Source organism: Physeter macrocephalus, chromosome 4 (genome assembly GCF_002837175.3).
Source record: "Physeter macrocephalus isolate SW-GA chromosome 4, ASM283717v5, whole genome shotgun sequence".
In the NCBI taxonomy this organism is placed as follows: domain Eukaryota; kingdom Metazoa; phylum Chordata; class Mammalia; order Artiodactyla; family Physeteridae; genus Physeter; species Physeter macrocephalus.
In genome coordinates this window covers 14,736,524-14,763,898 of record NC_041217.1, presented here as the reverse complement: position 1 = coordinate 14,763,898, position 27,375 = coordinate 14,736,524, and the positions used below count along the sequence as shown (strand labels likewise).

General features: G+C 37.6%; 1 protein-coding gene across 1 annotated transcript in view; it reads left to right on the top strand.

Annotated features, from left to right (window-relative positions):
* USH2A (usherin) overlaps positions 1 to 27,375 on the top strand; it is an 829,367-nt gene that overhangs the window by 622,475 nt on the left and 179,517 nt on the right. Inside the window, exons 52-57 of the mRNA XM_028488076.1 lie at positions 851 to 1,048; positions 1,561 to 1,715; positions 4,172 to 4,370; positions 15,217 to 15,324; positions 22,050 to 22,233; positions 23,814 to 23,971. Of these exons, the coding sequence (XP_028343877.1) occupies positions 851 to 1,048; positions 1,561 to 1,715; positions 4,172 to 4,370; positions 15,217 to 15,324; positions 22,050 to 22,233; positions 23,814 to 23,971 (1,002 nt within the window). The remainder of the gene's footprint in view (positions 1 to 850; positions 1,049 to 1,560; positions 1,716 to 4,171; positions 4,371 to 15,216; positions 15,325 to 22,049; positions 22,234 to 23,813; positions 23,972 to 27,375) is intronic.

The window sequence follows — 27,375 nt, the reverse complement described above, 5'->3', positions numbered from 1 at the left end:
AAAAAAAAAAAAAAAAAAATGTAGATCTTCAAAATTCACAGAATTAACTAAGTGGAAAGCAGATTTAAATAATTAAACTTTCAAGGAATGTTTTGGTAAATTTGTAGCGTTTGTATTTCCGAAGTTATTAAAGCTCAAAGCTGAACTAAGATGTTTGCGACACATTTGAATCACGTGGATGGTTATCTAATTAAAGTTTTGCCAGGCCAAAAATCTCAGCAGGTTGGTTTTGTTGTTTTAATTAGATTGGTCGTTTTTGGTTTTGGTTTCAGTTCTGGTTTGGTAGAAGATGAAGGAAGTATATATAGTACACTATACATGGTACATATAGTGGAGTGTGAATTCATTTTTATTCATTAAAATTGTACTATGAAAAGCTAAGTTCCAAGTCCTGTATCTCATAACAACTACATTATAATTCATGTAATAATTTAAGTAATATTGACAACGTAATAATTGGTAAAATTTATAATAATAACACTATAAAAGAATCTTGCCAAACCTGCCTCATACAGAAGTAAAGAGATCATGAACTTGGGAAGCATTAACATCTAATGTACATTAGTCTAGCGCTTTTATTTTTCAATCATTTCTTTAACGTATCCACGTTTCTCTATTCAAATAGGTGAATTCTGTTCTGTGCAATTTCATATCTCTGCATCTAATAAGCACTTGTAATATTTTTTATGATGCAGAAAGTAAAGATCTTAGAGCTTTATTTACATACAATAGGATTAGTGCATTGAGCATTTATTTTTAAATGTTTAAGGTTTTGATATTTATTTTCGATATGATGGTAAGAAAAAAAAAATTTTTTTAAACCCCGCTGTCCGATTTTCTGTCTTTCCAGATGTGAACCTGGAGCCCTACATGACGTATGAGTATAGGATTTCTGCGTGGAATAGCTATGGGCGAGGATTCAGCAAGGCTGTTAGGGCCACAACGAAAGAAGATGTGCCTGAGGGAGTGAGCCCCCCCAGGTGGACCAAGATGGATCATCTTGATGATGTAATAGTCCTCAACTGGAAGAAGCCTATACAATCAAATGGTATTAAGCTGTTTTTAAAATTCAAATGACATAAACCCGTAAATCCATAAGGAAATTGAAATTAGTGTAGCCTACGTTTAACTGGCATGCATCTAACCACTAAAAAGTATTTGCTGATAAAGGAAACTTCAGGTGTGTGTCAACCAATCATTCATTTTGTGAAATAGCCCTCACAAATTTTTAGCCAAAACTTATTTTCCTTGAATCCCAACATATGTCTGAGCTGCTTTCAAATAAGCAAAGTGTATTATGGGAAGGCAGAATAGTTTTGAAAGTAAATGTTTGATAGAGAGGGGAAAGAAACAACTGACTGATTATTTATGTCAAGAATCCATCTCCTCCATAAGAGTGAGTGTAATTAAGAACTGCTTAAACCTAGCAAAATAACAGCAATTTAAAATTAAATAATTCTATATTATCCCATTTCTTCAGAACTCTAAGCCATCTGATTTGTTTGCAAACAGTTAAAAGAGTCTGACACTCAAATTCAGGCCTTTCTCTGCCTCTTTTAGGTCTTATTATTTACTACATTCTTCTCCGAGATGGAATTGAACGTTTTCGAGGAACATCGTTGAGCTTCTCTGATACGAAAGGAATTCAACCTTTTATGGAATATTCATACCAGCTGAGAGCTTGCACGATTGCTGGCTGTGCCACCAGCAGCAAGGTAGGAGGAGTTTGTCTAAACTCTGGACAGAATTATCCAGTGTTAAGGCTATATGAAGGTCCAGGTTGTATTGCCAATAAAGTAGGGCGTCCATATGGTGTCTCACCTGAGTACCAACACTTCCTCCTGAAAGGAGAGATCACCACGAGAAAAAATTTATTCAAATATCAATGTTTCATTCATCAAAAGAAAAAACTTGAACAAGTATTATCCCCTTAATCCACTTTTCTTCCACCAACTCTTTTTAGGTGGTCTTCTATAAATCCATAATAGTTCCCAAGCCATTTTTCAGTTTAAAAACTTAGAAATTCTATTTAAATATCATTTCAGCAAAAATTGCCTGCTCTTGAAGAACAGAGAAAAGGACAAAAGAGCCTGACATAGAAAATAAAATAGTTCCAAGGCTTTTGCAACAGCCTTGACAAGAAGTAATGAAGAGATATCTGAATTCATGCAGCAGGGGTCAGATGAAGAATATCAGAAAGATACAACAGATACCAGGGCACAAAAACTACAGGACTCAGTAGTCAGCTGTATGTAGGGGAATAAAAGGAAAGTATTATGGGTATTTTCAGGATATCTGGCTTGACCAATTTGTCGGTCATGGTGCCATTCTGCAAGCAAATCAAAAAACAAAAGAGGAATATATATATATAATGGAATATTACTCAGCCATAAAAAAGAATTAAATAATGCCATTTGCAGTAACACAGATGGACCTAGAGATTATTATACTAAGTGAAGTAAGCCAGACAGAGAAAGACAAATATCATATGATATCACTTATATGTGGAATCTAAAAAAAAAAAGAATACAAAGGAACTTATTTACAAAACAGAAATGGGCTCACAGACATAAAAAACAAATTTATGGTTACCAAAGGGGAAAGTGGAGAGGAGGGATAAAATAGGAGTTTGGGATTAACATATACACACTATTATATAGTAAAATAGATAAACAACAAGGACCTACTGTATAGCACAGGGAACTGTGCTCAATATCTTATAATAATCTATAAGGTAAAAGAGTCTGGAAAATTATATATATATATATATATATATATATGTAAGTATAACTGAATCATATTGCTGTACGCCTGAAACTAACACAAGATTGTAGATCAACTATACTTCAATTTTTTAAAAAAAGGAAGAAAAGTTAAAAGTAAAGAATAAGATTAACAGTTTTAAGGCTTTTAAAAATATATTCAAGAGGAGGAGCAGATAGCAGAATGGCAGAAGAAAATATTATTTGGCACTTTAAGTGAAAACGTCTAGTCAGAAGCTGGATTAAGAAGTGACTGAAATTTTCTGGAAAGATCTATGAGGGAAGTTGAAGCAAGGAGTTTGAGTGTGGTCATGTAAGGAGAAGAGAGAGAGAGAGAGAGAGGCAAAAACCAAAGACCACAGATGACCAGCCCCCTTGGGGATGCTACTAAGCGAAAAATGGAAGAAACAATCAAACAAGTTAGGAGGAAAATAAGGAAAGAGCCATTTCACTAGAGAAAGAGCCAAGCTAGTCAGAGGAGACCCAGTTTTCATATGGTTTAAACTTGAGAAGCGCAGCATCTTCACACACTGTGCAAGAAGCATCCAAGTCAAACGTTCAGTCACACGCATCAGCCGCAGCTCATGTGAGCTGCTTTTTATTCAACAGACCCCAGAAGCATCTCTGAGTGCCCCACCAACTAAACAGAAGGCAGCTGATTGGCCCAATCAAAAGTTAGGGTCTGAACGGTCCTAGAGCCATTCCGTGCTTTTTGCATAGCGGAGCTCCTGCCTACCAGATGCCAAAACAATTGGTGAAAAAGTGAAATCAGACTTCATTCTCTGAGAAGACAAAGGCAGCCAATTTTCTCCCAAAAACATATTTTGACAATATTGAATAAATCACTGGTTGATTCTTTTTTTCTTCTCACTTGGTTCTCTTTCTAGAACATTGGTGCAGACACTATAAAGTCATCCTGGGTATCATAGGAAGAGTACAGAAAAGGCTGCCCATTTATACTGTTCAAAGTGTATTATATGCAAGCAAGTTCAGATGTAGGTTTTGCTCCAAATTTACTGGTGCTTAAAATGTACAAAATCAGGCTGTTAAAATGCAAAGACACCGATGGGCCATATGGAAGAGAGTTATCAAGAGTTCTCTGGTAAGACAGTCTGCCAGCCAGCTTTTACTTGTTTAAACTGAGAGCTGCAGTCTGCCATCAAAATTGTTGTTGAACCCGTGGTGATAAATGGTAGTTGAAGATTTATAGGATATATTCAAGGTCAGATTTCATTGTTTGAATAGGATGCGAGAGAAAGAATTTTAAAAAAGAGGGACTGCTTCTCCAAGCCCAGCTAATGATATGCCAGGCCAGAAAACAACATTTTAAAACAAAAGTGACATTCTCATTGATCAGGATACCTAGTGTACTATTCCAAGAAATTGCTGTTTAATTCCTGTGTTTGCAGGTCGTTGCAGCTACAACCCAAGGAGTTCCGCAAAGCGTCCCTCCGCCGAGAGTCATGGCCCCCAGTACGGAGACTCTGCATGTGAGCTGGGATGTCCCTCCTAAGCCAAACGGCGTCATTAAAGAGTACCAGCTCAGGCAGGTTGGGAAAGGTCTCATCTACACTGACACCACTGACAGGAGGCAGCATACGGTCACAGGTGAAAAAAAAAAAAGAGGAAAACATACCGGAAGAGTCTGTCATTGTGGTTAGGGGGGCAAAGCCTCCCAGGGGTGTGCGTTTGATATATGGGGTCACTTCAAAAGGAAGTGTTCTCTTGACATATGGTCAGGTCCCACTTATCCATGCTAATAGAAGAGCCCACACTGGCAGCAATAAGGCACAACAGCAGATAACTTCAGAAATAATTTATAGTTGGCTTTGGTATGCATTATGTGTAGGGTTTTTGCATCAGTATTAAGTTCTTTTTTTTCTTTTTCAGACAAACAGTAAGATGCATTTTCATTCCCCAAGGATATACTCATAGATAATGGTGCTAGGATAGCCAAGAATGTACTGGAAGGCAGGAGAAAAATCAGCCAGAGGCTAACAGTTGTCTACTGCGTGGATAATTAATACGCAGAATAGTTGATAGTTGACTGGTTGTGACAATTTGTTGTTATTATTAGTAACATTAATTAACAGTAATTGTATTATTTTTGTTGCTTATTATAACATTATGTATTATAATTAGCTTTAATAATATAATAATAGTACAGTATAATAGTATAGTGTCAGATAATTACTAGTGATGATTATAATAATAATTAACATGTTTTAGTCTGAATATCGCTTCTGAAGGGAAACATCTTCTGACTCACCAAGTCTAGATCAGCTTTCCTGATACACCATCACATCACCTTGTTTTATTTTCACCACAGACCTTTCACTGCCTGATAGTGTTTGCTTTTTATTTGTCTCTTTATGTCCCCCTCCACTGGAACATAAGCTCCAGGATCGCAGAGACCGTCTCTACCTTGTTCAATACTGTATCTTTAGCATGTAGAACAATCCATGACATGTCAGTAAGTGCTAAATAAATGAGGAATAAGTGAATTTAATATGTGTCAAATACTGTCCTAAGCCTTTGACATTTATGATCTAATTTGGTCCTCATCACAAACCTATGGGGCAGAGAGAATTATTACCCCCATTTTACAGAAAAGAATCTTTCAAGAGATTTAGCAACTTAGCTCATTATTTAGATCTACTGAATCATTCCAAACAGTTGTGTAAGTTTAGATTCTGAGAACACAGAGAAGAGTTTACAAACTTTTACCTTTTCCCTGTTGCCAGTAGCCTCTCTCCAAGGCCTCCTGAGTGAATGCCTTCCTTCCATTAGACCCTGTACTTTGCAGGGGGCAGTGATACCAGAGATGACGAAACTCATATAGAAGTGCAGAAAGGCCTGGAAAAGCATGCCTGATTTTTCCTTAGAGGAGGCACAGGCCTTGCTACACAGGTGGAAAAATAAATTCCACAGTTCCCTGACACACAAGCAAGCACTCGTGGACAGATGTCCACTGTTTTCCAAAAGTGTCATAAGCCTACAGAAGGTGCTTAATAAATATTTGCGGACTAGCACATTGTGATCCTGAGCTAAGCCAAGGATAATGGGGATGGGGAAAGCCCTCATCCATTTAGATGATCAGATTTGTTCCTTAGATCCTAGCTCACTAAAAATGAAAATCATCACAAGCAATTGAAATGATGTTATTTTCCATAAAAAAAGCTTACATGTGTACGGTGCCTTATAAGTTTAACAAACCATTTGCATTTTGACTCCTGTGATTCTCATCACTTCCCTATAAGTGAGGGACGTTTTTAATATCCACATTTGAAAGATGAAGGTGAAAACTGGCCTACTGGGGGTCCCCAAGGCATTCACTGCCTCCATCTATAAGGAAATCAGAATACCATTTCATTACAAAAAAAAAAAAAAAATACATGTAGCCTGCTTGCTGTGTTCTAGACAGTATATTAAGTGCTCCAAAATAAGATTGTTGCTTTTAAGAAGCTCCCAGTACTACGGACAAGTTAAGGAATAGCTTGTGTAATGATACACCAACAGAACTCCATACAGAATGGAGTAGGAGAAATCAAAAGAATGACTGAGGGTGGCCGTGGAATGTTAATTACAGAGTTCTGAAAGCCAAGTTAAGGCCAATTAAGACTTTGTAGCAGTAAAGGTTTCACAATAAACTGGGATACAAGGATAAAGAATTCTCTTCTTACAGAATCCGTCTACTCAACCAGCATGGGCTTGGAACTGTCGCCAGCTGTACTGGTTTGCGTTTTTTAGAAAACCAGAATTTACGTGCTGACGGACCAAACTCAATTGTGAGGTTCAAACCAACAGGATTGATAGCCTCCTTAATTATAAAATAATTGCAAAGCTTTTTCTTTAAATACCTTCACTCTACCAGCTCTTCCTTTTATTATCATTTTTAATGGATATTTTCATGTCAGAGGATTTTATCTGCATAACTTCATGGCAGAATTCCTCTTTTATTAGGATAAACATTTTAAAGTTTTTCTACCTAATTTTATTTTTTGTAAGATTATAAAGTGAAAATATAATCTGTTAGAATTCATTTTAAACAGATTTAGAGGGTACTTCACTTGAGCACTATAGCCCTAAAGAGCGATTTCTTTGTTAAATGAGGAAATAAATCTTCATTCAACAAAACCTTACCAAGTACGGTATCCTAATACGCAGTTCCTATGGGACAGGAATGGTGCCCGGCATTAGAGGATCTAAAACCCAAGATCTGTGTAGTGTTCACACATTTTATCTGCCAGGGAAAATTCAGTTCCATGGTTAGCTGACTGATCAAATTCAGTAGGGAAGTATTTTATGATGAGAATGACTATTTTATTGAGTTCATGGAATGAACTAAAATAATCAAATTTATTTCACATTCCATCTCAAACATTTGATCCAAGAGCTGCCTGAACCCCCTGGAGATAAAAGTTTTGCTTTTCTCATCATTTTCAAAACCTTGGCATTCCCTAAGTTACAGTCGAACACTGATGAAGCCGTAGCTCTAGTCATCCAGGAGCCTGAGAATCTAGGTCCTTAGAAATGACAGAAGGGAGAGTGGGCACCTAGCATCAGCCGCATTGTCTCCATGCTTATTTTTAATTACCTCAAAGCTTTAGAAACATGATCCCGTAAATGCTTTGTGGGAATAGTGGCAAATGCACTCATCATGTGAAATCCATAAATTGCTTATAATCCTCTCAAGATGTTAAAAAAAAAAGCATTAAGTAATTGAAGACAGGAAGTCCTCAGTTAATTATTTAGAGGTGTTATCAATGCTCTAAGTAAACCGAAGCGTTTTCTGCTATCTCACCGAGCCCAATACCATGGGGACCAAGGGGTAGCAGCCATCATCTTCTCATATTCGCTAATGCAAACAGCGCGTGGCAGCTTGTCAATAAAAGACCTTTTCATATCATTTATTACTAAACATGCCCACGGTCCTGCACAGAACAATCGGGATGTCAATGACGGCATTGTTTTACTTGGGTTGCCACGTGTGAAACGTGGGCCTCCTAATGTAGCCGTCGGGGTAGAGGAGAGGAGGGAAGGATTAACGAAATAATTGGGGCCACCGAGAACAAAATGAATTAATCATGTCGTCTTTAGCAGCAGACATGATAAGAGCTTATGTGTCTCTTAACTCTGGGGGAAATGTTTTCCAAATAATTCATTAAAAGTTGCTTATCGTTTCATTGCACTTAAAGGGGAAGAGTCACCAGCATTAAGTCAACAAGGAGAGAATAATTTGCCTTCCTTTCCCATCCTGTTAGAAGCTCATGAACACCTCCTGTGATAAAACAGCGTAAATCCTAACAAGGCTAGTTGTAGCAGAAAATGTACTATTATTGCACTAAAACAGATATACTACATACCACTTTTGAAAAATAAGAGGACATAGTTTGACCATCAATATCCCAAAATGTGGACATTTTTACATGAGGATTTTACATTTAAATAACTCTACCATATGCTCCCATCGTATGCTACACTTGGCTCTCGTGGTATTTATGATACTTTATTGAATATCCTTTCTCTTTGTCTCTGTTCCTCAACCAGGAGTTAAAGCTCTTTAAGGACAGAGGCAACAGCTTCCTGTTTGCCACTGTGTCACCTATACTGTGATCTATCACAGAACCTAACATATATTAAGTTTTTGAAAATCTTTGTTTAATGAATAAATGTTAAATAGTAAACTAGTATCTGAGTGACTAGATTCCATGTTGGTTGGATATAAAAATCACATAGTCAAACACAGCTAAATCTCAGCCAGGATGGGTGACAATTTGTGGGAACCAGTGCAAAATGAAAGCATGGGGCCCCTTGTTAAAAAATTATTAAGAATTTCAGGACGATGAGAATTGATTCAAGCACAGGACTCTTCTAAGCATGGGAGCTGGGGTGACTCAGCTTAGAGCATAGCTTATGTGCCCATGAAGCCAGCCCTGGTCTCTGGCAATCTGGATTTATTAACAGTGTAATTCTTTTTTTAATTTAACTTTTATTTTATATTAAAGTATAGTTGATTTACAATGCTGTGTTAGTTTCAGGTGTACAGCAGAGTGATTCAGTTATACATATACATATATGCATTCTTTTTCAGATTCTTTTCCCTTATAGGTTATTACAGAATACTGAGTAGAGTTCCCTGTGCTCTACAGTAGGTCCTTGTTGATTATTTATTTTATATACAGTAGTGTGTATCTTTAACTGAAACAGATAGGATGAAAACTGGGATGGCCCTCGTGTCCTCAGAACAGCTTTGGGAGCCTCTGTTGTCATGTGTGATGCTCTAGGCTGCATTTCGCCACTACCACCTGACCACTGACTGCCAAGCATCAGATCTGTGAAAGTAGATGGGAGAATTCGTTTTATTTTCATTTTTCAAATTCCAAGGAAAACCTTGAGCCTAAATACTTGCAAAAATAATAGCACAACATCAAGCACTATTTCTTCCTTTCTTTTACCATTCTTACATATATAATATTATAGGCAAAGAATAACAAGCAACAGCTGCCTGGACACCAATATTTAAAGGAAAAAAAAATTCCCCCGGAATCCCAGGTATTTCAAGGTACTTTGTCTGGGCAGTCACTACTTCTGTTTAGTCATGACAGTTCTAGCCAACTCCCTTCCTCTGAGATGTATGTCCTTGTTGTGGATCATTTGAGCATCAGACTTTGCTACCACCTGATGCCACATTCTGTTTCTAGAGAAGAAAATTCTGCTTGAAAATGTAGGGTAAAAGAGGCTTCAGTCTAGTACGACACCAAACTCCAGGGAAGAAAAATATTTATCAAAATAGTGTTACAAAAATCAAAAGCAAGGGTCTTTCCTTGGATTATCTTAATAATAGTCTTAATGTTAATATATTTGGAAAGAGAGTCTGCCAGAGAAGTAACTCGTTCAGGAAGTACTTCTTGGGATGAATCTGATCACTATTATATTGGGAAGAGGAACCAAATCTTTGGTCTAGAATTTCACACCAAATACAGAATTAAGAATGCAGATAAGCTTGTAGCAAGTAGTCCGAACTGAAAGCCGTGAAGTTATTTCGCTGGTATTTGCAAATGCAAGAGCCTCTTAGTTTTGACGTGTTGACGTCCGATTCATATGAGACATCAACTGAACTCCTATGTCAAAGCCTTGATACAAAAATGGACAGTGCTAATGGCTCCTCTCAAAGAGTCAAGAAATTGGCTTGACTAAGCAGGATGGGGAACTGCTGAGGTCGTGCTGGATGATACTGTCAAGAAAAGGGGACTCTAGCAAGTGAGCTCCTGAAATATTTTACAATCAAATTTTGTAACACAAATCATAATTTAAATCACTTTAGATGTCTCTAAAGTGATTCCATGATGTCTTGGTGTACCAGTTTTGAACAACCAGATTTTCACATGGAATGAGATTAAAATCGAACCCTGATGTAGCTCTATCATCACAGACAAGGTTGCCGGTAGATGCTGGAAATTCCTGGGAATCTCCATGAGCAGAGATCACTCTGGGGGGAGTGAGATCCTGGGGGGAGTCACTTAGTGAGATCCCAGGCAGGTGGGAGGAAAAGGGAGCTCTTTTCAGCAGCAAGACTAGATGTGTGGTTCAGGTGGGCCGGGGCAAACATCCAGTTTGGGTGAACTGATGCCAGGACAGGTAACCTGCCCACAGGATGGCCAATACTTGGTAACCACCTAACAAAACCTTTTCGAAGTAACTCAGGTCTCTCAGCACTTGACCTAATTATTAACCAGGTTGACTGAGGAACTTGTGAAATTACATATTCATTGGGACTCTTTGATAATCCTTCAGAAAATAACAGGTGATACTTAGAATAACTAGATGAACGCTTTGAGGTAGCACTAGCTATCTGAAATTGTAATGGACAAGAAAGCCTTTTCCTGACTAGCTGGAGATTAAAAATTAGAAACAAGCTGTTCTTTATAGAGTACATCCAATGTAACTTACATAGGTATGGGTTCTGTTTTCCAGATCATCTTTTTATGATCCATAGGCAGACATTTTGAGGTCCCTTTTTAACACATATTTAGTCTTGAAAGGAATGTTACTTGAAAGTGTAATTGTAATGAGTTTTGTTATAGTATCCTTCTACTCTTTGACTTTAGGATTAAGTTACAGTCAGAACAGTTCCTTGGAGACATCTCTTTATTTCCCTCTTCTCATCCTGATCAATTCATGAGTAGTTTTCAATTGTTGTGCCCTTTCCATTGCCTGTTGCCAATATGTCATATGTATCTCATTTTAAGGACTACCAATAGGGGGCTTCCTTAAAATGACAGCAAATTCCAGTTGAAATGTGTTGATTTTATTGAGTTTTACGGAGTCATATATATGAAAAGTCATCCAGTTCATGTAAATCATCTATGCTTCCTGGCAGTCCATGACCGACTATTTGAACCAAGCCTACTAGTAATCCAACCCTCTAACAATAGGAAAAACACAACACCTAAGAAAGAGAATATAGAAAATAATGGATTCATCTAGTGCCTTCCCTCAAGTTAGGCTGTAGTCCAATTTAGCAATCTATACTCCCATGCCTGCAGTTTACAGATATGGAAACTGAGGCACCTAGAGGTCAGAAAACTGGCCCATGGTAGTAGTTAATAGATAGGTGAGGATTAGACCCAAAGAGTCTAACCTCAGACGCTGTTCTCCTAACAGCTATGCTGTCCTGCCTCAGTACATGAATTCTGGTCATATTCCAAATGAAAATATTTAAATACCTAGGCCCACATGGATTTTTTATATTACTGGAAGTGTCGCTGGGCTTTGAGCTACCTATGTCATTTTCCTTATAAGCCTCAGAAGACTGACCCCACTGTTCTGGGTCACATTTCTCAGCCCAACTGCCCAGATTTGTATCCTGACCTCACCCTTTCTTATCTCTGTGATATATTGAATATAGTTCCCTATGCTATACAGTAGGACCTTGTTGTTTATCTATTTTATATATAGTAGTGTGTATCTATTCATCTCAAACTCCTAATTTATCCCTCTCCCACCCTTTTCCCCTTTGGTAACCATCAGTTTGTTGTCTATGTCTGTGAGTCTATTTCTGTCTTGTAAATAAGTTCATTTGTACCATTTTTTTAGATTCCACATATAAGTGATATCATATGATACTTGTCTTTCTCTGTCTGACTCACTTCACTTGGTATGATAATCTTCTGACTTCCTGACCAAGGCTTTCTACTCAACACTCAGTTGTACATCCTACCCACCACCCTTAATTCTAGTACTCCAATAGCTCCAAGAGATACATATTCCTCCACTAACTATGGCCCCATCCTCTGCTAGACCAACCCACCCCACCAATTTAAACACCTGTGACAAACTCCTTGGTACACCTTCCTTGGTCTACCAAAAATCCCTCAAGGGCTAGTTGCTCCACTGTTGTACCATTTCCAAACATCTGTCTTCTAGTGTTCTGGGCTATTTATAAAATGGATGGCACTCAACACCCTCTGAAAAATTCTGTAAAGAAAAGAAAATTTCTACATTTTAAAAAAAGTATTTATTTATTCATTTATTTATTTATTATTTATTTATGTATTTATTTTGGCTGTGCCAGGTCTTAGTTGTGGCACATGGGATCTTAGTTGTGGCATGCAGGATCTTTAGTTGTGGCATGCGGGTTTCTTAGTTGCAGCATGCATATGGGATCTAGTTCCTCGACCAGGAATCAAACCCGGTTCCCCTACAGTGGGAGCACAGAGTCTTACCCACCGGACCACCAGGGAAGTCCCTCTACTTTTATGTACAGTAAATTTTCTTTGTAGCTACTGTCCTTACTACAAATACCCTCAATCTTCTAACCAATCTTAGTACACCTCTGCAATGACATTTTCTCTTCCTTTCCTAAGACGCATCCTAAAATGTCCTTCAAAAGTATGAAACCAGACCAACAAGAACACAAAATGAGAAACAGAATTGAGGCTTTTTTTTTTTTTTTTGGTTAAAGTATGCTGGAGAAAAAATCAAGTATCGCTTCACTTTTACTAGCCATACTTAAGTCTGACGTTCAGGAAAAAGATCTGGAAAATATTTATTGTTCATAAATTATATTAACTTTTTGTATTATTTTAGTAATATTCTGCAGCTAGAGAAGAATCTCCTACTCAGTGAAATAGATACTGTGGGCAGGAGTCCCTATGGAATTATGAGGAAGGCCCTGTTTGGTCAAATCACACTTGTGATGGATACAGGGACATCATCGCATCATAGCCCTGCCATCCTTATTGGTACTTTTATGCCTTGGTCTTCCTTAAACAATATTTAACAAACATTGAATACATCAAATAGGCACTATTGGGAAAAAATGATTTAAATAAGAAACACTCAGAGATACCATCCTTACTCTCAAAGGGCTTACATTCTAAGTGAGAAGGTAAGTCATTCAGATAAAACGGTGTCACAAGGGTCAAGACCCCTTTTTCACTAATGGAAGTAAAGAAAGAGACATCGTCAGACTAAACCAGCCACTGCAGTCTCTGACCTTCATTCTTGAATATTTCCTTCCATTTTCTCTTGAGCTCTATATTCTATCATCTTTAGCCTTTTCCCATAAGCTTTTATCAAACACACAAGGCTTGAATATGGCTTAGATCTTTCATCATATTCCTCATCCCTAAATCAGGTAAATATCAAAATTATGTAAATCCTCCATAGCAACCTAATGGAAGATTATAATCAAATAAGTAGCCACATCTTGTCATTAAATTGATAAGGAAACACAAAGGACTTTGAAGCTGAATCCTGGAGCTGCTCCAGCTACAGAACATTATGGCTTTAGCAGAGAACCCAGACTACTGCTTCAATTCTAAATGAACCAGTTAATTAATTTTTTCATTCACTTAACAAGCACCTACTTTGTTCCTGTCACCGTTCAAAGGATACAGTTGTTGCCAAAACAAAGTTCTCGCTCTTTTTGAGCTTACATCATGGAGGTGGAGACAAACGATACATAAACAGACATATAATCAAACATCAGATAATGTTGGAGGCTATGAAAGAAGAAAGTAATTTGAAAGGATAAAAAGTGCTGGTTATGGTGTATAGATAGAGCGGTCAAAATCTTTTAAAATGTAGCTTTTGAGCAGATCTGCGTAAAGTGACAGAGTGACTTTATAAGTGTCTCTGGAGGAAGTGTCACCTCAGCAAAAGAACAAAATATGTGAAAATGTAGTTCTAAATTCATGAAAAAATAAGTATAGTAATTATTGGATCCAGGTTATAACTTAGCCCAATATTTGACATTAGAGATTAAGTCCTATTCTCTTTTTAAGAAAATATTTGTAAAGCATTGTTTGAGTTTTCCCAAGAATCAAGGCAAGAAATGTTAGCCTCTACGTCTCCTTGTTGAATGCTACTGAGTGTTAAGGTTGCTTCTGCTAAAATAAAGTACTTCTCTAAGTAACCCATCCCATCTGCTTAACAGCCTTAGAAGCTAGATGCAACGGTTCCCCATTTTACAGATCAGTAGATGAGAGCAAAGTGAAACTAAGTAACTTGTCCAGGGTCACTGGCCACAGAGCAGTGAAGTCTGACAATACGTAACTTCTATTTAAATGGATTGCCATTCTTTTTTCCCCTGAGAATTTATTGAGAAATTATCGTGCTACATCATACATCATACGTCTGAATACAAAGGAAGTAATAAGCACTATCCCTTCATCAAAGTGTACTTAATCTACGTGTAAAGGCAAAAGCAACATACCCCCCCAAAAAACTACAGAAGTAAGTGTAAGATGGTACAGTATGGGAACATATGGTGAAGAAATGCAAAGGTTAAAAAAAAAAGGGTTAGTTGGTGTTAATATGAGCTGAGTATGGCTTGGGGCTAAAAGATGTTGACTCTAACCTTCTTTTTACTTTTTTTCTGCCCCTGTTCATATAAGAGGCAGTTGAAGAAACTGGGGTGGTTAGCCTAGCGAAGAGAAAAGTCAGGGGGGATGTGATAACTGCCTACAAATATTTGAAGAACTGTCATGTGGAAAAGAAATTCGATTTGTTCTATAAGTCCCTAGGGGGTGGAAGTGATAGAAAGAGTTCACCACAATATATAAGGAAGGACTTTCGAGCCAAATAGAGAACTCTAGAGCTCTCTAAAGATAGAGCGGGCTATTTGGGAGACGGACTACTTCGATCCCCTAGCCAGGGGAGCCTCTTCGATGGCACCTTGTACAGGGGAATCAAGGGTAAGATGGATGGATGGATGACACGAATTTTCAGATCTCTTCGAAGGCTGAGAATTTATTATTTTACCAGTGAGAAATGAAATTTCTATTAACACTGAGCTGCTTATGAAGTCCCTCTCTCCCTTAGAGCGTGTTTTCTGCTCTTAAAATTTTTGGATATCATATCTACAGCTCTGCATGTGACTGCTTGTGCTTACCTGATAATAAATAATCCTCTCAAGAGGTACCTGATTTCTTTTTGCTCTTTCTAGGTCTCCAGCCACACACCAACTACAGCTTCACACTTAGAGCTTGTACATCTGCTGGATGCACTTCAAGTGAGCCTTTTCTAGGTCAGACTCTGCAGGCAGCCCCTCAAGGTAATTAAAAAATACCCATGACTGGGGAGAAGAAGTTTTCATATGGTATTTTGCTGTGAACTCTATAAACTCTTTCATAACAAACAAGGAAGAAGGAATAAAGTCTGTAAGTACAAAATTAAATAATATTGTAGGTTCCTATTTTTCAAGTTTAGTTGAACTGTACGCTTCCCAAGGCAGCTTGCCTTCAATTCCTTAAACCTTTTAGATGTGGTTTTACATGGAAAAACACTTATTATCTACTTGGATACGAAATTCCTCCAAAAATCAAGAATTAAATATTCCCAGAGCAGCTAAAATATAACAAGCACCATGCTCCCTATTGAAGCTGATTAAAATATTCACTGCCCTCAAGAACTTACAGTCAAATAGAAGTGATAGGACAAGTACCCAAATCTGTATGAAGAGAGAGAATCTTAAAGGTGATGTTAAGAAAGAATAAATGAACAGAATGCTCCGGTTAATCTATGAAGGGAGAAATTATAACCCATCACGGGCATCAAGAAAGATTTTAGGGAGCAGATGCCTTCTGAGATAGACCACAAGGAACAAGGATTTTGACAAATGAATCGTAAGAGGAGAAATACACAGCTTGAGGGAATGTAAAGTGGGACCATCACCTTGGAGATCAAATTGGTGACGTCTACTAAACGTAAAATGTTTCCCCGTGACACAGCAGTTTCAATTTCATTGTCTATGCCAGAAAATAACACTTCCCCAACTGCACAAGGAGGCATGCACCAGGATGTTTATTGAAGCCTTTTTTGTCGCTTGTTTAATGGCAAAATACTGGAAGCAATTGAAATGTCTTTGAGTGGGGGAATTGCTAATTAAATCCAGGTATATTCACGTTACGGAATTCCATGCATCAGTTTAAAGGAATGCGATGATCCATACATATAAAATAGAAGTTATAGAACTACATTCATGTATGGTGTCTTTATGTATAAAACAACACATAGAAAATGATATTCACTTCTATAGATAAATAAATAAATGCATAGGAAAGATTCTGGCAGCATACACACCCGAATAATAACAACGGTCTGTGCGTTAGGAACTGGGATGGGTAGTATCATCTACTTGCAGGAGAAAAATGTGTGCAGAAGCTTGGGCTAGTGATCAACTAGTTATTTTGTTAATCTCTACTCTCTGCCTGTTTTCCATATGGGGAAACAGAGGCATAAATAAGTTTCTGAACAGAAATATAATGTTAATGATCATCAGACAGTCCTGAACTACTTGTCCATTACTCTTCTAATGAAGGGGTTGCTGTACCTCAGAATATTAGACCTGAACTTCCTACCAGTAAATGGGGAATAAAATGGAAAATTCCACATATGGGGCATATGGCTCCTCACCAGGAATTCACTAATGATGTTTTCTATATAAAGAATGTTTCATGTCAAAAAGCTTAGTGTTCCTTTGAAAGGAAGAAACCAGCAGTGGATTTTTTGGAAAGGTAAACTGTCAAATGGATACTTTGATGATAATGGATAATTTCTAAAGGATCTATCAACCAGTTTTGGCTGAAACTCAGCCAGATGAAAGAGCAGGGTCTCTCCAGTTTACTCATCCAATCCGTATATTTAAATTCTTAGAAAATATGCATCTCTATTCTCACTTTGTCCACAAAAAAGATTTCTTGAAAGAGCTCAGATTTCATGACTTAAACATTATAGCTTTCAACAGTGCTGGGGAGTATAAGATGAGAAATGTTTTACTTGATTTCTGTTTTTAACTTTATGCACCTTTAACACAAATAACTGTGCAAAGGAACAATAAACCAAATGAGCTTTCCTCTGCAGAACAAACATGGATTTAGAATCCACTTTCCGGCTGTGTAAGTGCCAATTGTGAATAACTTGTATGAGAAATAAATGTAGTCTGAGTGCTTAACTTGGAGGTTGTGAGGGAACAAATCAGCAGTAACATTAAGTTGCGTTGTTTTGCTAAAGTGGAAATAAACATATTATATCATTTTAAATTAATAACCCAAATATAACTAATTTTAAAAGGTCTAGTTGAGTGAATCAGCCATAGTTTGAAGGTCTAACATTTGGGTGTCTAAGTGGATATGGAGAGAATTAAAAGAAACATCTGTTCCTAGCTACCCTGAGAGCTCCTCATTTCTTTCATTTTCAATCTAAAAAAAAAAAAGCACATTATGACCCCATTGGTAAGTTGGACCTAATTCTCTGCGATTTTAACCTACTAGAAAAATGGCATTCCCGTAGTCAAATAGTGGGAAGAGCTTGAACCGGATTATTGCTCTCTTTTCAGGATTGCTGCCATACCGGCAAGCTCTCATTCATTTTTAGAGTTCAAGCATGCAAAATTGCAGGCATGCGTTCCTCTGGCATTGATAATATGAAAAAGCAAAAGGAAAAGAAGACCAGTCTTTTTCAGTTTCATTCCAGATTCCTCTTCCTCTGCCTTTCTTTTAACTGTTGATGCTCTCCCTTGGAATTCTCCAGTACTAGCTGGAATTCCTAATGAAGGTGGAGAGCTCCCAAATTCTAGAGCTTTCACAAAGCCTACACTCACAGATTTAAGGCCTGTCTTATCTACCAGTCTACGAGATGTTTATATTTAAGTGTTTTACAAATATTTCAACCTCAGTATTTCAATGTTTAAAATCGCTCTCCCCACTAACTTTCTTTTCTTCCCTTTTCCTTCTCTCAAATACCACCATCTAATCATCTAAGCCCCCAAACTGACATTCTTAATGCTTCTCTTTTCCTTAGGTTATAGTAGGCAATTCTTCATAAAGTTTTATTAATTTTAAATCTTAAGGATTTTAAAAATGTTGTTCTTCCTTTCCATCCCTTCTGTCATTGCCTTAGTTCAGACACCTACAACTTCTCCAGAGCCTCCTAACTAGTCTCCCTGCCTCTAGCTATTTCTCCTCTTTCTTAAATCACCATCCCGATTCTTTTTCCAGTTTTGCCAAAATAGGCGTATCTCACATTAATTACCTCCATAAAAATCCCATTTCTTTCCAGGAGGAAAGAAATCCACATCTTCTTAGTAAATCAGATTAGACCCCTCAAGTTTTAACTTCTGCCAGTCTGGCGAGTCTTTTGGTCTTTCCCACATGCAATTTAATGTACCAGTCATGCCAATATACTTGAACTTCTACCATGCTCTAGGACTATCTCTAGGACTTTGTGTGGGTTTCCCTCAGCCTAGATACCCTTCCCTACATCCTCACTCAGCTAACTTCCATTTTTTCAAAATTTGGCTCAGATGTCTCCCATTCTGAAAATCTCCTCTGACCCCATCCCCTTCCCATCCATCCCCATTTCACTCCCAGCCTGTTTTAGGTACCATGGCTAAGTCCTCTACTAGCACACTAAGCTTCCTTTTCTTAAAGCACTTATCAAACTGGACTATACATTGTTATTTACCCATTTTTATTCATCATGATACTATAGGTTCCTTGGAGGATAAAGACTATATATCTTTATCCCCACATTCACAGCACCCAATGTAGAAAATGACTAAATTGAGTAGAATGTTGAACCAACAAATGAACAAATAATAAATGGTCCAGAAGTCAATGCACTTCTGACATCAGCCAATACAAAACTGGTTCCTTGGATTAAATTCCAAGGGGAAGCCAATCCACAAAAAATGTTGGGATTTTTGACTTGGAATTTGTAGGGACATAAGAAATGGGTAATACTGCATGACACTCAAGACAAAGTTAAAACAAATCCAGTAGACATGTTCCTTATGTAGTAGCTATTATGTCAAGAGACCAACCAAGGTGTCCTTCTGACCTTTCCATCTTACACCTCTCAGCTGGTTTACCTGCTCGCCACCCCACTTCTAGATGATTTCCCTCATGACCATCCATTTCCTTCCCTTGAACAGCCTCAGTTCTGCCCTTCCATTATGTAGAATAGGTTTTCTGATGCTCAGTGAGGGAGGTAGATTCTTCACCTGGGACTTACTCAGACCTCTCACCAAAGGCAGGTCTTATCCTATCAAAGATTTCTTGCAGCTGCCAAGGTAAGAGAGTCTCCATAACATTATGCAAGTGAAAACACAGCGCTTATTAGTTTTCTACACATTCCAATTTCATCTTATAAATCAAACCAACGGACACAGGGTTATTGCCAACATGAACAGAGCTTTCACCAGCTTATCTACATATAAAACTCAACTTTTATTTAAAACACAAAGCAACACCAAAGTGTGGCTTCATTTTATCTCACTAACTCCTGCATTTCCACAGACTGCATTGACTGATTCAAAGCAGAAACTAAGCAGTAGCCTTTCTAGCACCTTGGTGATTTTTAATACATCCTTCAAGGTAAGGAAGACAGGACTGCAGGAAGCGGATTATGAACTACAGCCTTATACTTTATCTTTTAAATCAACAAACTAATTTCACATTTAAATCAGAACTCTAATTAGCTGGTGAGTCATCCAGCAGCTGTTGGCAGAGAGACCCACACATAAATGTATGTTATGATTTGTGGATTTGTTCAAGTACCTAACATAGGGTGAGCTTTCAGAACAAAATGAACTACTCTCTTCTCAGGAGTAAGCTGTTCTTTAGAAAATCAGTAAGTTTGAGCCATTTTTAAATCGATCTTGATTCTTTCAGAATGTTGCTAAGTAAATAGCATTTGAATGTCCTTTTCTTATAAAAGTGTTGAAATCTTACCCTTTCCTGAGTAACTTACACAGGAGGTACAATCAACCAAAAACTATTGATTATTGAGAACCTAATATTGAAATGAGTTTTTAAAAGCTGAAGAAGAGAGTTACAGTGTCTGTTGAGAGCATGACCAGATGACAACATGAAAATCTTTCTCATCGCTAGGTTCTCCGTCAATACATGTTTACATTGATAAGACTACTTAAATATTTGACCTTGAATTACAGTTGTTTGTGTACACATTTTATCTTTTATACAGAGGGTATAAACTCCTCGTAAGAATGAGCCATATCTTAGTCGCCTTTGTATGCCATAGAATACTTAACATAGTAATCTGTGGGACATAGATTTACGACAAAATTATTCAATATTTATGAGGCATTGTGCTATCCATAAAGATACATGGACTACTAATACAGAGTAGACCCCTGCCCTCATGGAGCTAACTTTGTATTAAAAGCAGGAGAAAGAAATAGACCACGCAGTCATAAAAACAAAAAATAATGATGATATCAAAGAAAGAAGATGATTTTGATGTTATGAGCATTGAGAGGAAAATAGAAAAGGGCATATGATGGCAACAAGGTTGGGATCACTTTATATAGGGTTAAAGTTATAGTTAGGGAATAGTGGTCAATAAGACCTCCCTGATAAGGTGATATTTACACGGGTCACTGAAATCTGAGAATAAAATGCACAATTGTCATGGTGTCATGAACAGAAGTGTTCCAGTCAGAGGGAATGGAAGTGCAAAAGCTCAGAGGTGAGAAAGAACTTGAAATATTCTGAGGCTGGAAAGGAGTCTGGTGTGGCTGGAGCTTCATGAATGATGGAGAGAATGGTGCCAGGTAGTCCAGAGCCAGAAAAATGTAGGTCCATACAGGTTATCATAAGGCATTGGAATTATACTATATGAGTAATTTCAAAAGGGCTGTATATTTTATGAATATTATACTAGGTTACATATATACTATATATGCTTTTATAAGGATTACAGTGATATAGAGAACGACAAGATTTAAAACACAGACACTAGTTTAGAGGCTATCACAGGAGTCCGTGAGAGGGAGAAATGTAGTCTGGATCAGGAGAGGTAAAAATATAAGGACTATGCGCATCCAGGGTAGAATCTGCAGGACTCGATGATAGATTATATTTGGGGGTGAGAAAAGTAAGAGCCTCGGGGATAATTTTTGTGTGTTTTGCCCAAGACAATGAATAGTTGGATAAAATTTGGAGACAAATAGATTGTAGACCAGAAAACCAAGAGTTCTGTTTTAGATGTTTTAGGTTTTTGATATGTTATTAGTCATCTGAATGGAGGTAGGCAAGTAGAGAGTGGAACTCATGTGTCTGAAGCTCAGGAGAGAGTTTTAGTATAGCGATATGCATCGGGCAGTGTTCGACATAGAGATAATGTTTAAAACTGAGACTAAATGGAGATCAACTACAAAGACAGTGCTGCCAAACAAGAGGAGGAGGAAAGGAGAAGAAGGGAGGGAAGGGTAGAGGACAGAGCCTAGTTCTCTGAGGCACTACATCATTTTGAGGTCCAGGAAGGAAAGAGAAGCCAGTAAATGAGGCTGGAAGAAGTAGCCAGAGAGAAAGGAAAAAAGAAGCGCAGCATGTAGTGTCAGAGAGGCACAGGCAAAGTATGTTTGTTCATGGAATTTGATAATTCAGGCAAATACTAGATTATGATTCCAAGTAAATAGGCATCAAATGTGAAAATTCCTGGATATTTTCTTAGGTCATGATTACACTCAGAGTATCAGCCAAGACAGAGAAAGTTTCCACCACTAGTTGTCTGGCATTCATTTTCTAATGGCAATTCAAAAATGATAATAATTAAAGCATTAAAAAAGTATTTATATAGTTATACCCAATTATATATTTTACCTCCAAAACAAATAAAATGTATTTTTGTTGCTCACCAGGAGATTTTTTTTTATCAACAGATAAAAATATCATAGCATGTGGAGTGATGGTATGACTTTTGATACGGTGCTTACTGTATCCTAGCAATAAAACTTCATTGTGTTATTTTTGCCAGGAGTTTGGGTGACACCTCGACACATTATCATCAATTCTACAACAGTGGAATTATATTGGAGTCCGCCAGAACAGCCCAATGGCCTCATTTCTCAATATCAATTGAGTCGTAATGGAAGCTTGGTTTTCCTGGGGGGCAGTGAGGAACAGAATTTCACTGATAAAAACCTGGAGCCCAACAGCAGGTAAACTAAAAGAAAACTTTACCAACCATACAGTGAGAATTATAGACTTCTCAGGGTTGAGAAAGAGGCCATCTCCAACTGAAACAGTATTAAATTAATTGGTTAATTAATCTCATATATTAGCCATTCCATAGCTGATGAAATCTCTTAATCCATTTCAGATGTTGAAGATCCAAACACTAGCTCATTACACTAGTCGTCAGAGGACATGAAATTCCTTAAAACTGTAAACAGTCTTTTATTTGACATGAGAATTTTTTAGTATATGAAATACACAGAGTATTAAATGTTAAGAATTATCAAATGATCTTCAAAATCATGCATCCCTAAACTAGCGAGAAAAGAGATTTAAAGAGGTGTGTTTTGCATCAACAGCCTTTACTTCTGGGATAATGTTTTCTCTACTTGCCATACTGTATATAGACAGGAGTGGTTTGAGGGGGAAAAGTTCCACATATTTGCAGTTCAGTCCCATTCATTCCTCAGCAGAGATCAAATATATCTTAGATCAACAGATGTTTTCTTACAGACAATAGAGATCAATTTAGTTTTATTGTAGAGAGTTGCAGATCAATTTAGAAACATCTTTCTCTAAACGTATTTCCCTGAACTCTAACCCATTTAAAACTGGAGAAGATTCATTTGAATCCTCCACAATCCACCAGCACACTCCAAGACTTCGCTGAAATCTTTAAGAAAAGCAGTGAATTACTCGACGGTTAAAAATAAAATGAGAGGGGGCTTCCCTGGTGGCGCAGTGGTTGAGAGTCCTCCTGCCGATGCGGGGGACACGGGTTCGTGCCCCGGTCCGGGAAGATCCCACATGCCGCGGAGCGGCTGGGTCCGTGAGCCATGGCCGCTGAGCCTGCGCGTCCGGAGCCTGTGCTCCACAACGGGAGAGGCGACAACAGTGAGAGGCCCGCGTACCGCAAAAATAAATAAATAAATAAAATAAAATGGGGGGACTTCCCTGGTGGCGCAGTGGTTAAGAATCCACCTGCCAATGCAAGGGACATGGGTTCAAGCCCTGGTCCGGGAAGATCCCACATGCCACAGAGCAACGAAGCCCGTGCACCACGACTACTGAGCCTGTGCTGTAGAGCCCTCGAGCTGCAACTACTGAGCCCACGTGCCACAACTACTGAACCCCGTGCACCTAGAGCCCGTGCTCTGCAACAAGAGAAGCCACTGCAGTGAGAAGCCCACACACCACAACGAAGAGTAGCCCCCGCTCACCACAACTAAAGAAAAGCCCACGCACAGCAACAAAGACCCAACGCAGCCAAAACTTAATTAATTAAAATAATAATAATAAATTTACATTTTAAAATGCCCATATTTTAAAATAAAATAAAATAAAATAAAATAAAATAGGAAAGGGTCCGAAATAGTCATGTCCTGGAGAGAATGTTCCCTGTGCTAGAGAAACTATAAGGTCTATGGTAAAGTCTCTGGATGGGGAACAAAGAATTTGCAATTTGTCACAAATTTAGAACCAAGCAATAGATAGAAAAGCCAGCAATCACTGTCCAATTATCTTGTGCATTGCCTTATCACAATTCTTTCTTTTTTAAATATAGGTACATTTATAAGCTGGAAGCCACCACTGGAGGTGGCAGCAGTTCCAGTAATGAGTACATTATACAGACACCTATATTAACACCGGAAGAAATCCGGCCTCCATATAACATCACAGTAATTGGGCCTGATTCCATATATGTAGCTTGGACCCCACCAGGTAAGAAATAAACCCTGTGTGAGTGAGTGTGTGTGTGTGTGTGTGTGTGTGTGTGTGTGTGTGTGTGTGTGTACGTGTACGCAAGCGCACGCACGCGCATGTGTACATAAAACATTTCAGAGGAAATTAATTGGAGATAGGACTGGAAATGTGAATTTAGTAAATCAGAAGGACATATTCTGTCTCCTGGATAAATATAAACAGAATAAACCAAACTACACTCACGAGTGAATACATGCGTAAGCATTTATGTACATACATATAGATAGATAGAGGTGTAGGTGTGTATATAAAGGTATATATATACACCTAGATATATACTTTTCTATCAAAGCAACACTTTCTTTCAAGTACCAGAGCCTAAAAATCTCTTTTCTTATTCATGCATACATGAAGGTAAGTCACATAGGTCTGAACTACCTTGAGCATCCATTTCTACACGATTCCCTAGATTGAATCATTGGCATTATATTATAGTAGTGAATGGAGAATTCAGAAAGAAAATAGACCACTCCACACATGTATCTTGAGTTGTGACCAGTTATATAGTAGCTGAATTTTACCTCTCTAAGCTGTGTAGCCTCCCTCAAACCATTGAGTCACTAATAGGTTGCTTTTGTGGTTTAGTGCAATATTATATTTGGAATATAATCATCATCCTGAGGTAAAACTCTGATTGCATTAACACTGTGGATTAAGGATTAGAGTGAAATCTGCTTGCTCTGTCTTTTAACATGAGGGATATTTGGAAGTTTTGTTTCAGTAAAATTTAAAACTGATTCAGGTGTTAAATGAACTTCAAAGATATGTGAGTTTATTTTGAATATCTAGTCTTAACATGAAATTGAAACATGAAATTAACACAAACCCCTGTTGTCCCCATCAGATTAAGTTTAGCCACATTTCAACATGGTACTGAAAATAATTGGTTAACAGTCAGTTGGGCTATCAGCAGATCCATTCCATAAAATAATTAACAGACATATTTTGCATTGAATTGAACACATAACTCGGTCAAAACATGTAATTTAGACATAAAGATACCATAAAGGCATAATATTGGATTGGCCAAAAAGTTTGTTCGGGTTTTTCTGTAAGATGATATGGAAAAACCTGAACGAACTTTTTGGCCAACCCAGTATATAAAACTTAAATTCTCATGAACCAACATCCTTCTGATGTCATAATCTCAGATCAAAGAAAAAAAGATCTTTTGGGGGACAAATTTGCAGGAGAAAATCTCTGAAGAGCTTTCTAAGCAAAGAAAAACTTAAGTTGCTCTAAGATATCAAGTATAAATCATTTCATCCACCTTTGTATTAAAATGAACATGCAACATATTAAATTAAACAAAACACGAAAGAATAATCAATAGCACCGGGACATGTCATAAAGTGCTATAATCCAGATCTCAGTTTTAGAAACATAGCTATTCTTGAACTCTGCTCTTAATTTTAACAGAGGAATAAATACAAATCTCCTGCTGTGAAAAATATACAAACTTACATATCCTTTTATGGAATTGATTTCTACCTTCATGGAAGAGCATGGCCAACTTGCAGACTTTTAGCATATTTCTCTTTGGCATTCTTATAGTACCGTGGTATTTTTGCTCCACAAAGTAAAATGAGGCATCACAGAGCCAGCCTGAGACCAGATTCAGCCTATTGGCTGGAGACTTCTCAGATTCAGTCCAGGGTCTTTTACCATCCAAGTTCTCAAAGAGCAATAAAGAAAATCCAGGGTGATACACAAAGTTGATAATTTTCTAGCCAAGTGACCAGGAAGTTCCATGGTTTATCACAGGGGTCCCCAACCTTTTTGGCACCAGGGACTGGTTTCGTGGAAGACAATTTTTCCACGGATGGGGTGGGGGATGGTTCAGGTGGTAATGCGAGCAATGGGGAGCGGCAGATGAAGCTTCACTGGCTTGCCCGCCGCTCACCTCCTGCTGTGCAGCCTGGTTCCTAACAGGCCACAGACTGGTACCATCTGCAGCCTGGGTTTTGGGGACCCCTGGTTTCTCAAATTACATGTCATTTTCATATTATTACACACCTAAATTGTCATTGCTACTCTGAAGACTTCACACTCAGTAAGGATTTGAAAACATCTTTCTTTTTTAAAAAATTTTTTATTGGAGTATAGTTGATACAGTGTTATCAACTATAACAATGTTGTGTTAGTTTTAGGTGTACAGCAAAGTGAATCAGTTATACGTATACATATATCCACTCTTTTTTAGATTCTTTTCCCATGTAGGTCATACAGAGTATTGAGTAGACTTCCCTGTGCTATGCAGTAGGTTCTTATTAGTTATCTATTTTATATATAGTAGTGTGTATGTCAATCCCAATCTCCCAATTTATCCCTCCCCTGCCCTTTCCCCATAAGTTTGTTTTCTATATAAGTTTGTTTTCTACATCTGTAACCATGTTTGTTTTCTACACCTGTGACTCTATTTCTATTTTGTAAATAAGTTCGTTTGTATCATTTTTTTATATTCCACATATAAGCGATATCGTATATTTGTGCCAGCTATTAGTTGACTTTAAATAAGTCAGTTTCTTTGAGTCTCAGTTATCTCCATCTGTAAAATGGAGATAATGATAGTACCTACATGTAGGGTTGTTGTAAATATTAAATGAGATAATTTATATAGTTGGTATACATTATCTGGTCTGTATAATATTCTATAGGTAGTGATAATTTTGGGATAATTATTTTTATCTTTAATTATTCATTTTAAATATGTATTTGCAAAAAATGAAACCATTTCCTCTAAGATCAAGAACAAGACAAGGTTGTCCACTCTCATCACTGTTATTCAACATAGTTTTGGAAGTGAAAACTATAAGACACTGATGAAAGAAATTAAAGACGATACAAACAGATGGAGAGATATACCATGTTCTTGGATTGGAGGAATCAACATTGTGAAAATGCCTATACTACCCAAAGCAATCTACAGATTCAGTGCAATCCCTATGAAACTACCAATGGCATTTTTCACAGAACAAGAGCGAAAAATTTCACAATTTACATGGAAACACAAAAGACCACGAATAGCCAAAGGAATCCTGCGAAAGAAAAACGGAGCTGGAAGAATCAGGCTCTCTGACTTCAGACTATACTACAAAACTACAGTAATCAAGACAGTATGGTACTGACACAAAAACAGATATATAGATCAATGGTATAGGACAGAATACCCAGAGATAAACCCACACACATATGGGTACCTAATTTACGACAAAGGAGGCAAGAACATACAATGGAGAAAAGACAGCCTCTTCAATAAGTGGTGCTGGGAAAAGTGGACAGCTACATGTAAAAGAATGAAATTAGAACACTCCCTAACAGCATACACAAAAATAAACTCAAAATGGATTAAAGACCTAAAC